Genomic DNA, 12,887 nt, shown 5'->3' on the forward strand with positions numbered 1-12,887 from the left:
GGAAGATGCTTCCATTATTCTGTCTGATATGGACAGAAAAAAGATGGCAAAGTCATCAAATGAGAACTCTACTTGCAAGGCGCACTGGTCTGCCCTTCTTAATCTCGGCGCTGCAGCCAGTGGGCTCAGCATTGCCCTTAGCCATGACAGTATGAAGAGCCTGAAATACTGTATTTCCTGGCTTCAATATGCTATTGCCCACATCGAGCATCATGTGAATGATCTGCAGGATTTTATGGATGCACTGCGCAAGGATGGCAGCTCTCTTACACCTGCTGCTATGCAGAAACTAGCTAACACACAAAAAGAAATCACTGAGCTTATTCGTACGATTATTGATGTGGCAAGTAAGTATGTGGACAATGCTCTTCCTGAGTATGCGCGCCGAATTGTGAAAAACTGTTTACTGAGCCTTCCGGAGCGCTGGCGACATGCATCTCTCAAGTTGGCCGATGCGTCGCAGTCGCCATCCAAACAACATGTACAGACGCCAAGTGGCGCTAATGAAGATGATATGCAGATCCAAAAATACTGTCACCCCAGTGTTGAGGTGACTGCCGCAAAACTACTTACACTGGGCGTTGAATCTCTTAAAATCATGAAAAGAATGATGCAGGTGCTTGTGGAAGTAATGGACCATGCTGACTCATGGGTGGAGAGACTAGGATCCATGCTCCCTCAATCAACTGCATCCTCCTCTACACCATCCAGGCCACATGGCTCAAAACATGGCGCGAGTGATACAGACTCACTCGAAGAACATGACCAAAAACGTATGCGAAAAGACGACTGGAATGAACACGAATCTTTATCGCCCAAACGTCCCTCTGACTCACTTCCCAAGAAGGAATGATAGCTCGAGCTCACTGTCCCCTATGTATGTACTATTGCCCTTAGCTCTATTCATGATGTACTACTATCCACGGCGGCCTCCACGCTTCTCTCCACTATGCACTGGGTGTCACGTGAGGATCAAAGAAATTTTGTCAGAGACTGTCCACATCCTTGCAGCCAACGGCATCATGGGACGACGTGCAAAGAATAAGCAGCCTGCCCCGCAGCCGCTTCCTGAGCCCGGTGCGGGACGAAAAGGTATGAAGGAGCATGCTATATCTAAGCGTAATGCTCCAAAAGCTAAGCAGAATCCGAAAGCCAAAGTTGCGAAGACACCAGCTAACGTGTCGCGCGCGATGCCCGCCAAGGCTGCCTCGCTGCGTCAGACACCGGCTACGAAAACAGCATCATTGTCGAAGCCAGTGAAGAGTAAAAAGCAATTGATTCCTGAAGATGAAGACGAAGAGGATCTTGATGAATATGACTCTGATGACCTGGAAGCCTTGGATGAAGATGTAGATCTTGACGAAGACGATGAGGACGAGGAAGAGGCGGAAGATGACGCCAGCGAAGATGGCGAGGATGAAGACGAAGAAGAAGGCGAGGGGAACGAGGAACTCTCGATGGAGCAGATTCTATCCTCTCTTGGTCTGCCCAAGAATGGCAAGCTTACGGAGCGTCAGAAAAAGAAAGCCCTGGCGGAGGCTGAGCGTCTGGAGCTTCTCCTGAAGAGTTCTGGCCATTCTTTGGAGGAGGACGAAGACGTAGCTGAAGACGAGGAGGATTCCGAAGAGGGCGAGGAGGATGTCGAAGGCGAAGAGGATGAGGACGAGGAGGATGTCGAAGACGGAGATCTCGAGGGCGACGAATTCGAAGGTCTCGAAGATATGGAGGACCTCGATGAGGAAGAAAACCTTGATGGTCTGGAAGAGGACGACGAAGAGGACGACGAGGGCGATGACGAGGGCGATGACGAGGAGAATGCGGAGGCGCCCGGCACTGGCTTCCTGCTGCCGACCGTTGAGGAAGAGGAGCAGGAGAAGCAAGCACCGCTGGATTTGCAGCTTGTGCAAATGCGTATCCAGGAGGTCGTAACCATCCTGGCCGACTTGCCTCGACTGGGTGAGCCTGGTCGTTCTCGTGCTGATTATATGGATCGTCTTTCGAAGGATGTACAAACCTATTATGGCTATAACGAGTTCTTGACTAACATGTTCCTCGAACTCTTCTCGCCGGACGAAGCCATTGCTTTCTTTGAGGCCAATGAAGTTCCTCGACCTGTTACTATTCGTACCAATACACTGCGTACGCGTCGCCGCGATCTCGCCCAGAAGCTTATCAACCGCGGTGCGAGTTTGGAACCTGTAGGCCCGTGGAGCAAGGTTGGTCTGCAAGTGTTTGAGAGCTCCGTGCCGATCGGTGCGACGCCAGAATACCTGGTGGGTGACTATATGCTGCAAGCCGTGTCGTCATTCTTGCCCTGCGTGGCCCTGGCGCCACAACCGAACGAGCGTGTGCTGGATATGGCCAGTGCGCCAGGTGGGAAAGTGACATACCTCTCCGCGTTGATGCAAAATACAGGCTGCATTTTTGCGAACGACAGCAACAAGGCGCGTATTAAGAGTTTGACGGCCAATATCCACCGTATGGGCTGCCGCAACGTCGTTGTATGCAACTACGATGGTCGGCAGTTCCCCAAGGTGATTGGCGGTTTCGACCGTGTGATGCTCGACTCGCCATGCTCGGGTACGGGTGTGGTGAGCAAGGACCCCAGTGTCAAGACGAATAAGTCGAAGCGGGACTTTATTCTTCTTTCGCAGCTGCAGAAGCAGCTCATTTTGTGTGCCATCGACAGTGTGAACCCGCGATCGGAGACGGGCGGCTACGTCGTGTACAGTACCTGCTCTGTGACAGTGGAAGAGAACGAGGAGGTCGTCGAGTACGCGCTGCGCAAGCGGCCGAATGTGCGCATTGTGCCTACGGGTATCGACTTTGGCCGTGATGGATTCAAGAGTTTCCGTGGCAAAAAGTTTGACGACCGCATGCCGCTGTGCCGTCGTATCTTCCCGCACGTGCACAACATGGACGGCTTCTTTGTATGCAAGCTCAAGGTGGAGCCTATCAACAAGGGCGAGAAGCGTCGTCAAGAGATGGAAGCGGCGGAGATCGAGACGGCAGCGGAGCAGACCCAGCCCAAGCGGTCAAGTGCGACAACGCCCTCTGCCTCCGTGGCGGCAGACTCCTTGTTTGACGAGGCCGAAGACGAGGCCATCATGCAGCGCTCCCGTGAGCGTATGGCCAAGAAGCGCCGTATGTAACTATGTAGAGAGAGAAGCTACCAAGAGGTATCGAAACGCTGCACGACCTTCGCTGCATCTTCCGCGTCCATTTGTGCACGCTTGCGCTTGAAGAAAATGGGGCAGTCTTGGTTGGAGCACAACACATCGTGCGCCAATGAGCCTTGGCACCGCTGACAGCACGTCCAGAGCCGACTGAACTCTATCTCCGCCGCAGAGGCCCGCATGAGCTTCTCAAAGTACAATTCCGTCTCACGCGACTTGCAATTGTCGCACACGGCCGCTTTTTGGTTCTTCAGCGGAGTGCGGCAGCCCAAGCACTGCACAGTCTTCACAGCGAACTTCATCAACGCACCGACATTCGACGTGGCCACCTGGAGAACACGTGTGTGCTCGCCACTCAGCAGCGAGCTCGCACGATCGCCCAGGATCGGCTCGAATATACGCATGAGCGGCTTCGAAAGCTGGTTGTCCAGGTAATAGCGTGTATCGATTGGGATATTGTGTTCCAGCGCATAAAGCGGATCTTCCGACTTTTCGTACGCTGCACTGCCTTTGCTGCCCTTCACAATGACATACGCCACACGATCGCCCAGCGACGGCGCCGAGCCGGCATCGCGCTTACGCATGCGCTCCGCCAACTCGACATGTGCCTGCTTGGCTGCATAGTCAGCCTTGGCCAGCGCTTTGGAAATAACAAGTTGCGACATGTCGATCTTGTTCTGCAGCAGATCGGCAATGACCTGCTTCGCATACGCTTCAGCGCCTTGGACGTCACGGTCGATCAGCATTTTGCGCAGGCACGTCTCGATGACCGTACGTACCAGCCGGCAGTTGTCACGACGCACCGTTTCGATACCCTTGGTATCCATTTTGTCATAGGTATCCGGCCGCGTCCAGTACAGACCCGCATAGCGCTTCTTGCTGATCAGCAAGTAGGGGAAGTATACCTTTTCGAACTCAAGGCGGATGGGATGGATAAACGATTTCGATACAAGCTCCGCAGCTTCAGCGCCCAACTCCATCGCCCGCTTGAGATCCGGCACGCCAAACTTGACCATGACGGAATCGGTGTCGCCGTAAATCACCATGGCATCATGCTCGTACCCGTTCTTCACAGTGTAATGCCCTTCCACCTGCCGCTTCGTCTCCTCAATCATCTGACGACCATACGCCGTAACACTCATCGAAATCTCCAGGCATGGCAGACGGCCCACCGTCGCACCTGTGAACCCATACACAGAGTTGGCACTGATCTTCAGTGCCAACTGCCGGCCGTCCAGCACAGCCCGTCGAAAGGGATCGGTTTCCTTCTTCAGATCAGCCTTCGCTGCTTTGCGGGCAGCCAGCAAATTCTCCAGCACCTCTGGCAAAAGGCCTTTACGCACACTCGACTTGACAAAGTAGTTGTTGTTGGGCGTCACGACATAGTCCTGGCCTTCGACCAGCTGAAGACGGTCAATGGTGCGCTTATCCAGCAGTGTGGTATAACATAGGTTGTGCGCCATCATAATGGACGGGTACAGGGACGCGAAATCCAAAGTCGCAATAGGCTTGTCGTAGTACCCTTGCTTCGGATCCAGCACCGTAGCACCCTCGTACTGCTCGTCTCCGCCATCGCCTTTGTACGCGGGAATAAGGTAGCCATCATCACGCGCTTTGCGAAACAGTTGCGAAATGACCTTGATTTGCTGGCCACGACTCAGCAAGTAATTGAAAGGCACACCAGTGACACGCGCCATCTCCGTGTAGTTAATCAGACACATGAGCTTGTCAAGCAGTCGCTGCGGCAGGTACGCATCCTTCAAGCAGTACACGGCCAAACGACGGCGCGCTTCAGGGCCGGAATTCTGCAGCTCTGTAATCAGCGAGTGATGCACATCCTCCTTCTGTTCCTCTGCAACGGTAAGTCAAAGAATACATACTTAGGAATTCAAACGACACAGAGTTGAGGGAGTAACTGCGAAGCTTGTAGTCACGCTGCATTACCTGCAGCATATCCAGCTGAATACGTCCTTGCAATTCCGTGTGCTTAGAGTCACGCGTACCATACGCCTTGGAGGAGAAATGCGTATCCTTCGCCTCGCTCCGTGCATCTGGTGTTAGCCATACCGTACATACTTTTCTCGCGCCCCAAGAAGGGAAAGCTGGTCGACCGCAGTGCTTTGGCACGATCTAGCAAATACGGAAAGTCGAAGTTCGATATGTTGTACCCAATCACCACATCAGGATCAACGCGCTGCACAAAGTCGGCCCACGCCTCAAGCATCTCACGTTCATTGTCGAACGACATGACATGGCATCCGACAATGTGCGAGCAGGAGCCCAACGTAAATATATTCTTGACAAACGGCGTAGACTCGCCCTGTCGAGTGACCATGTTGGCGATCTGAATCACAGGATCGATTTGCGGGTCAGGGAATACGCCTTTGCGACCAGCACATTCGATATCGAAGCTCAAAATACGCAAAGGCGCCATCTTGAGCCATTCGCCATGCGGCGCATAGCTGTGAATGCCATCTGGACGACAGTCCACCTCAATTTGGCATCGCGAAAGGCACGCATTCGGCTCCCGCACCGTATAATGACCAGCTTTGACTTGGATCCAGTTCATGCCGACAATCTAGTGTGAGCAAAAAAGCACGTACTTCGTGGTCGATCATGAATCGCATAGTATAGGCCACATTGTCAAACGAGACTTGGGCATCGCCTGGCACAAAGAGATCACGGAACCCAAGCTCGCCACGCTCAAACGAACGTACAAGGTTAGTAGATATGATACGTATCTCGAACACGAGGAAAGCTTCGTAGATCTGATGCAGTCACCTTGATGAAGGCAATATTCTCCGGCCCTGTATACTGCAACAGGTTCTTCTTGCTCTCCAGCGAAATATCTGCGACACTATTCGCGCCAAAAGTGGTCTGGATAAGCAAAGTACACACGTACATTCAGGTAGTTCTTAAAGTCCTGGCATGTAGCCTGCGTAAAGCCGCGGGGCGCATGCACATAGAAGTAAGGGAGAAACCCATGAACGTGGACCAACACAGGGTGTCCTTCCTACGGGTAAGTCGATCAAGTACGTACCTGTGTCGTGCCATACATGCGGATCTCGGGAGATGCTTGGGGCATTTGACACTCTTCCACGTCGATTTGCTGGAATACTGCATGTTAGTCGCTCTGTACGCACTGATATTATCCGTCGAGGGATCGAGCGAGTCCAGACTAGGGCGCTCCCATACGACGGTGGGATCGACTAGACTTGTAAGCCAAGTTGGGTACATACGGAGTGGCTCCTCAGCCTCGCCCAAGCTCGCAAGGGTATCCGTGAACGATCCCGGCTGTGCATCAACCTTGCGCCGCTTGTTTGCCCTGCTTGTAAGTAGACTTCCGACGCACGTCTCTTCAACCATCACGGCGGTGCACAAGAAGGGTGCGTCACGCGTCAGTGCCACACGAACGCGTCGCAGCGCGTGAAGAAAGTGGAGGAGCCTATATGCCACGTGGTAGTGATCGGAGTGGCTACGCTACGAGTAAGCGCCGCCATCGCTCTCCATCTTTCTGACAGGCCTTCTTGCTTCCCAACGAACTGAAATTTGCGGTGATGATTCCGACACGGCAGAGTCTTCGTCGTGTTTGGGCGTCGACCCATACTATGGCATCGTCGAGGCGATCACGTATCAACGGTGCCTCGATAATTCGCCACCAAGCGGTGCCTGGTCTCGCATCGATGCCATCAGCACGCTTGCATACAGGCCAGGTCGCGATGATGCCGCGCCACAAAAACGGATCATATCGTATGATGATGGATCGTCAGGATCCTGAAGAACAAGAGAAGGAAAAGAAGGAATCACAGCCAGCCGAGGCCGCCGCGGACGACTCTGCGCCCAAACAAGAACAACGACAGCTGTCGGACGCCAACGAAGGTGAAGGCGCTGCACGAAGTGCAGGCCAAGGCTCAAGTGCAGGCAACGCTGGCGAGAATGGCAATGGTCATGACGACGATGGTAAGAACGACAAGCCTGCCGCCCTGGTCTCACGCAACACCGTCCCAAGCGTATACCCGCAGGTGTTGGCCTTACCGATTACGCGCCGTCCCCTCTTCCCTGGCTTCTACAAAGCTGTTGTGATTAAGAACCCTGACGTATGTGCTGCCATTAAAGAAGCGATGAAGCGTGGGCAGGCGTATGTGGGTGCGTTCTTGCTCAAGGACGAGGAAGAGGACACGGATGTCATTGCCAGCTTAGATCGCGTCCATCGTGTAGGTGTGTTTGCGCAGGTGACCAGCATTTTCCCTGCACAGCCCAATGCACGAGGGGATGGGCCTAGTGAAGATGGGTTGACGGCGGTTCTGTACCCCCATCGCCGCATCATCATTGACGATCTCATCACACCTGTACCGGAAGAGAACAAGGAGATCATCACACATGCGACCGAGACGCCCATGACAGAGGAGGCGAGTGTTACAGAGATCTCCACGGAAGAGACTGAGAAGGCCACAGAATCCAGTGCTACAGCGCCGTCGGAAAGTGTGGTGGAGGACACGGCGGCATCGGCGTCTCCCAAAGAGCAGGAGATTCCTTCTCACACGCCGCCCTTCCAAACGGCATTTTTGCACAAGTACAAAGTGTCGCTGGTCAACGTGTCCAACCTGGAAATGGAGCCGTACGATCGCAAGCCAAACCAATATATCCGGGCGATCATGTCGGAGCTTATTAGTGTGTTTAAGGACATTGCCAACCTGAACCCACTGTTCCGTGATCAGATTGCGAACTTTAGCATCTCACAAGGCGCTGGTAATGTATTTGAAGAGCCAGAGAAGCTCGCTGACTTTGCCGCGGCTGTGTCTAGCAGTGAAGTGGACGAGCTGCAAGGCGTGCTGGAATCCATGGATGTGGAAGAGCGTCTGCAGAAAGCGTTGCTAGTTCTGAAGAAGGAGCTGGTGAACGCGCAGCTGCAGAGCAAGATTAGCAAGGATGTGGAGAACAAGATCCAGAAGCGCCAGCGTGAATACTATCTGATGGAGCAGTTGAAGGGTATTAAGAAGGAGCTTGGATTGGAGACAGATGGCAAAGACAAGCTGATTGAGAAATTTAAGGAGAAGGCGGAGAAACTGAACATGCCGGACGAAGTGCGGAAGGTGTTTGATGAGGAGCTCGCGAAGCTGCAGACGCTGGAGCAGGCGGCCAGTGAATTCAACGTCACGCGTGGCTATCTGGATTGGCTTACGAGCATTCCGTGGGGTGTGCATTCGCCGGACAACTATGCGATCAACCGTGCGACCGAAGTGCTCGATGAAGACCACTTTGGCTTGACGGATGTGAAAGACCGTATCCTAGAGTTCCTTGCCATCGGTAAGCTGCGTGGTACAGTGCAAGGCAAGATTATTTGTCTGGTTGGACCGCCTGGTGTCGGTAAGACCTCCATCGGCAAGTCCATTGCGCGTGCGTTGGACCGCCAGTTCTTCCGGTTCAGTGTAGGTGGCCTGAGTGATGTGGCCGAAATCAAGGGCCACCGTCGGACGTATGTGGGTGCCATGCCAGGCAAGGCCATCCAAGCACTGAAGAAGGTCGGCACGGAGAACCCGTTGATTCTCATTGATGAGGTCGACAAGATTGGACGTGGCCACAATGGCGATCCGTCCTCGGCCTTGCTGGAAATGCTCGACCCGGAACAAAACGGCTCGTTTATGGACCACTACCTCGATGTCCCTGTGGACCTATCGCGTGTGCTCTTTGTGTGCACAGCCAACACACTCGATACCATTCCCCAGCCACTACTCGACCGTATGGAGGTGATTGAAGTGTCGTCGTACACGGCCGAGGAAAAACGCCACATTGCGCGCGACTACTTGGCTCCGCAGGCACAGGAAGCGTCTGGCTTGAAGGGTGCGGATATCACGTTGCCGGACGAATCGATTGATTTCATTATCAAACGCTATGCCCGTGAAAGTGGTGTGCGTGGTCTGCGCAAACTGTTGGAGAAGGTGTATCGTAAGGTGGCGTTTGACATTGTGAAAGAGCATGGAGAGAGTGTGTTCCCAGAACCGAGTGATGTTTCTGCAACGGCCACCGACACACCGTCGTCTGAAGAGTCGAACGCACAATTTACTACGACGCCGCGGGAGCCGATGCAAGTTCCTTCCTCCGTCTCCATTGTGATTACGGAAGAGCAGCTGCGCAAGTACCTGGGACCGCCTCTATACCACAAAGACCGCTTATACACACAAACCATGCCGGCTGGTGTGGCGCTAGGCTTGGGCTACCTAGGCAACGGCTCAGGCTCGTTGATGCCGATCGAGACTACGCTGATGCCTGGCAAGGGCCAGTTGAAGTTGACAGGCAAGCTGGGTGACGTGATCAAGGAGAGTGCTTCCATTGCTCTTTCCTGGGTCAAGACACATGCGCATGACCTGGGCTTGACTAAGGAACAAGACGAGTCGCTGCTCGAGAACCGTGATGTGCACCTGCACATGCCCGAGGGCGCCGTGGGCAAGGAGGGCCCTTCTGCGGGTGTGGCCTTTGCCACAAGTCTCATTAGTCTTCTGACTCACCGTGCTCTGCCTACAACCTTGGCCATGACGGGCGAAGTATCGTTGCGCGGTATGGTGCTGCCTGTCGGTGGTCTGAAAGAAAAGCTGCTGGCCGCGCACCGCGCGGGGATCAAGACAGTGATTCTGCCCGCACAAAACAGGCCGAGTGTCGAGGCGGATGTCCCGCGAAGTGTCTTGGACGACTTGGAAGTGCACTACGTGACCAACATCTGGGCGGCGCTCGAGATCGCGTTTGGGCCAGGATCCTGGAGCGAGCCGGCGCGCGTCTGGAGCGCGAACGAGACGCCAGAGGCAGCTAGCCAATAAGCAGACAAAATAGCTTACATAAAGGACTGGGGCACGTACGTTGCTGACGTACGTTCCCTAGGAACAACGGGCACCAACCACCCACTTCATTTTCAGACCCACGTCTTACCACCGCCAAGGCCTGTGTCATGTCCTTTCTGGGTGTGAGTGGCGAGCCAGACGACTATGGACGCAAGAGCCATCGGCTTAGCATGAGCGGACTCCTTGGCCGGCGGCGGAGCTTATCGCGCAGCCGCCCTTCGCAGTATAGCGACCAGGAGAACGAGTTGGAGCCAGCACAGACGACACAAGCGCTCCCATACGACCCACCCACAGCCAGCGCAAGTGGGGCAGAGATTCCTCCGATGATGCTAGGCCCGGTGGATGACCAGGGAACCATGTCCGACTCGGACGACGAGTCGACGTATTTTGGCAGTGAAGTAGAGGACGTGGACGAGTGGGAGCCCATTGTGTTTGACGATGCTACGATGAAGAATACAGACCGTAACACCCACCTTCTGGACGATACGGAGAATCTGTTGGCATTGAACAATTACGAGGACGAAGATCTTTTGGATCCGTCAGCGGACGAGTTCCAGACAGCGCCGAACATTGTATTTTCACGAAACGAGATCGAGAAGCGAGAGCACAGTATGCTTCTCAATGCCGAGGGTCTGCCCATGTCCCCACCAGGGCGTCCTCCTGTGGTGTATACAGGTCCGATGTTTGGGCGAAATCACTGCACCATCACAATGGAGTATGGCGATTATGCGGGCTGCCTCGCTTCGTCGAAACGTCCGAAGCGCTATATCATTGCAAGTGATGGCAGTGAAGGTTCGCAGTATGCAGTGAACTGGGCGATGGGGACTGTGCTTCGAGACGGTGATGAGACGCTGATCGTGGCTGTCATGGAGACCGATACCAAGTTGGACCATGTCAATGAGCGGCTGGAAGATCCTGTGCGTCTGGCCGTGCACCAGAAAATTCGCCGCGATATGGCAGTGACACTGTGTCATCAGGCGTTTATGCTTCTGCAGCGCACACAACTGGGCGTCAAGGTATCGTGCCAGGCCATCCATGCGAACAATGCGCGACATATGCTCCTGGATGTGATGGACTTTTACTCACCGACCATGGTCATCAGCGGCAGCCGCGGCATCGATAAGATCCGCGGCGTGCTGGGCAGTATGAGTCACTACCTTGTGCAAAAGTGCTCGGTGCCCGTCATGGTCTGCCATAACAAGCTGCAACTACCGCGCCTTCCTCGTGGTAAGGCGGATGTGGTGAACAATGTGCGACTTCGCCACATGCGTCTGGACCAGGCTGTGGTCGAGAAATACAACCGCCGTGAAGATGCGGACGAGGACGAAGAAAACCCACAACCTGAAGCGGAGGCGCAGCGAGCCGAGCGTCTCGTGCGTGATTCAGAACGTATGAACCGCTTGAACCGCGTGAGTTTGGAGCGTCGAAACTCAGGTGCTCACCCCGTGGTATCCTCGCCGGAGCACGGCCCCGATACGACATTGGTCCCGCAGCCGGCCCTGACAGATCTTAGCCAGCTGAGGCTCGTGGATGTACGCCGCCCATCGCTGGAACCATAATGGATGCGTGTATTGCCCAAGTTGGTGCGGACAGATAGCATCATGTACATACCCATGCAGATACGGTAAATTCCTATGTACTTTCTAATCATTCGTGGAGGCGGCCTTGTCGGACGATGCGGGTATGTTCTCCTGGAGATTTGAAAGGAAGGTCGTCGCGTCGTACGCGCTCCCGAGCTTGATGGCAAAGTGTGTCAGACCCTCAGGCTCCATAGCAGCAAAGCGCAGGAATCGCTCCTGCTCGAGGCTGCATTGCATACCCGGGAACAGCTGGACGTTCAAGATCAAACGCAGCACAGCATCAGACCGCATCACCAGACGCGCTGTATGACTCTTCTCGTTTCGGTTGATTTTGATAGTACCTGTGCCACGCTCTTTCCACACCTGCGCATCAGAGAGAGAGTAGAGCTTGGCACGCACAGAGTGTACAGTGGTATCGTCCTCTTCGCCCGTCGTGACTGTCGGTTAGCTCGTCGGAGATACATACGTTCAATATCCGGCTTGGGCACTTCCTTCTTGCGCACGACAATGTCCTCGGGTTGTGGCGACGCAGCACTCTCCGAGTCATCCTTCACCCAGTCCTTCTTTTCCTTCTCGGTGGTCGCCGCTGCCTCCGCCTTGGAAGAGAGGGCGGTGGCGGATTGGAAGGGCGCAGCACGAGCGGCAAACGCACCAAAACCCAACTGCGATGTGGACTTGGAAGAGGCAAACGGACTAGCCGACGAGGCAAACGACGAAAATGTGGGTTGCGTTGATTTCTTCGCGCTAGGCTCTGGCATGCCCTCGGTCGCCTTGTCAGACTCGTTGGTAGCTGACGGGGCCTCCTCGTGGGAGGAGACGGCCTCGGTGCTCTTTGCGTCAGACGTAGTGGTGGCCAACGCGGCCGCCTCCTTCGCAGAGGAAGCTTCTGTGTCCGTTGCGTCAGAGGCATGCTCTTGCACATGGGCCGATGCGGGGGCTGTGGTCTCATCCGAGGGCGCGTCAGTCACCGACGCGTCCTTCTTGTCGGACGGCGTGGAGGCCATAGACGCCGCCTGCCGCTGCTTCTTTACAGGCGCACTGGCCTCGTCCGCCGCCGAGGCGGGTACGTCCTTCACACTTTCTTCCACCACCTCCTCCTCGCTCCGTTCACGTTTACGCAACGTAGGTGTCGGGCGCTGGACCTCGTCCTGAGTAGCGGCGTCCGTGGCTGTCATGGAGGTAGGAGGAGAGATCTCCACTCGGCCGGCCGTGCGCAAGTGAGAATCACGTGGGGAACGGTGCGCAAGTACGTCCGTTCCCCCTGGGGATCGGGAGTACGACTTCCTCCACTGAATGTG

At 54.8% G+C, this 12,887-nt stretch overlaps 6 protein-coding genes across 6 annotated transcripts; 4 read left to right on the forward strand and 2 right to left on the reverse strand.

Annotated features, from left to right (window-relative positions):
• Window positions 1–43: 43 nt before the first annotated feature.
• Malapachy_1390 (hypothetical protein) lies at window positions 44–853 on the forward strand (the record flags this gene model as incomplete). The annotated part of the gene is made up of 1 exon (XM_018135894.1): window positions 44–853. The coding sequence occupies one exon, from the start codon at window positions 44–46 to the stop codon at window positions 851–853; it is 810 nt and encodes a 269-aa protein (XP_017990401.1).
• Window positions 854–1,022: 169 nt separating this feature from the next.
• Window positions 1,023–3,152, forward strand: Malapachy_1333 (nop2-nucleolar protein; the record flags this gene model as incomplete). The annotated part of the gene is made up of 1 exon (XM_018135838.1): window positions 1,023–3,152. The coding sequence occupies one exon, from the start codon at window positions 1,023–1,025 to the stop codon at window positions 3,150–3,152; it is 2,130 nt and encodes a 709-aa protein (XP_017990338.1).
• Window positions 3,153–3,169: 17 nt separating this feature from the next.
• Window positions 3,170–6,542, reverse strand: Malapachy_1365 (delta dna polymerase; the record flags this gene model as incomplete). Its single annotated transcript, XM_018135870.1, has 10 exons — window positions 3,170–5,028; window positions 5,057–5,227; window positions 5,253–5,754; window positions 5,780–5,917; window positions 5,958–6,053; window positions 6,079–6,189; window positions 6,217–6,293; window positions 6,320–6,385; window positions 6,416–6,501; window positions 6,529–6,542. The coding sequence occupies 10 exons, from the start codon at window positions 6,540–6,542 to the stop codon at window positions 3,170–3,172; spliced, it is 3,120 nt and encodes a 1,039-aa protein (XP_017990347.1).
• Window positions 6,543–6,733: 191 nt separating this feature from the next.
• On the forward strand, window positions 6,734–9,988 carry Malapachy_1329 (atp-dependent protease la; the record flags this gene model as incomplete). The annotated part of the gene is made up of 1 exon (XM_018135834.1): window positions 6,734–9,988. The coding sequence occupies one exon, from the start codon at window positions 6,734–6,736 to the stop codon at window positions 9,986–9,988; it is 3,255 nt and encodes a 1,084-aa protein (XP_017990356.1).
• A 128-nt stretch (window positions 9,989–10,116) lies between these two features.
• Window positions 10,117–11,568, forward strand: Malapachy_1386 (adenine nucleotide alpha hydrolases-like protein; the record flags this gene model as incomplete). The annotated part of the gene is made up of 1 exon (XM_018135890.1): window positions 10,117–11,568. One exon carries the CDS (start codon window positions 10,117–10,119, stop codon window positions 11,566–11,568), a length of 1,452 nt encoding a protein of 483 aa, XP_017990367.1.
• An 84-nt stretch (window positions 11,569–11,652) lies between these two features.
• Malapachy_1400 (yrb2-ran-gtpase-binding protein involved in nuclear protein export) lies at window positions 11,653–12,764 on the reverse strand (the record flags this gene model as incomplete). Its single annotated transcript, XM_018135904.1, has 2 exons — window positions 11,653–12,026; window positions 12,056–12,764. 2 exons carry the CDS (start codon window positions 12,762–12,764, stop codon window positions 11,653–11,655), a joined length of 1,083 nt encoding a protein of 360 aa, XP_017990324.1.
• Window positions 12,765–12,887: the final 123 nt, after the last annotated feature.

Source organism: Malassezia pachydermatis (genome assembly GCF_001278385.1).
Source record: "Malassezia pachydermatis strain CBS 1879 chromosome Unknown scaffold9, whole genome shotgun sequence".
Taxonomy (NCBI): domain Eukaryota; kingdom Fungi; phylum Basidiomycota; class Malasseziomycetes; order Malasseziales; family Malasseziaceae; genus Malassezia; species Malassezia pachydermatis.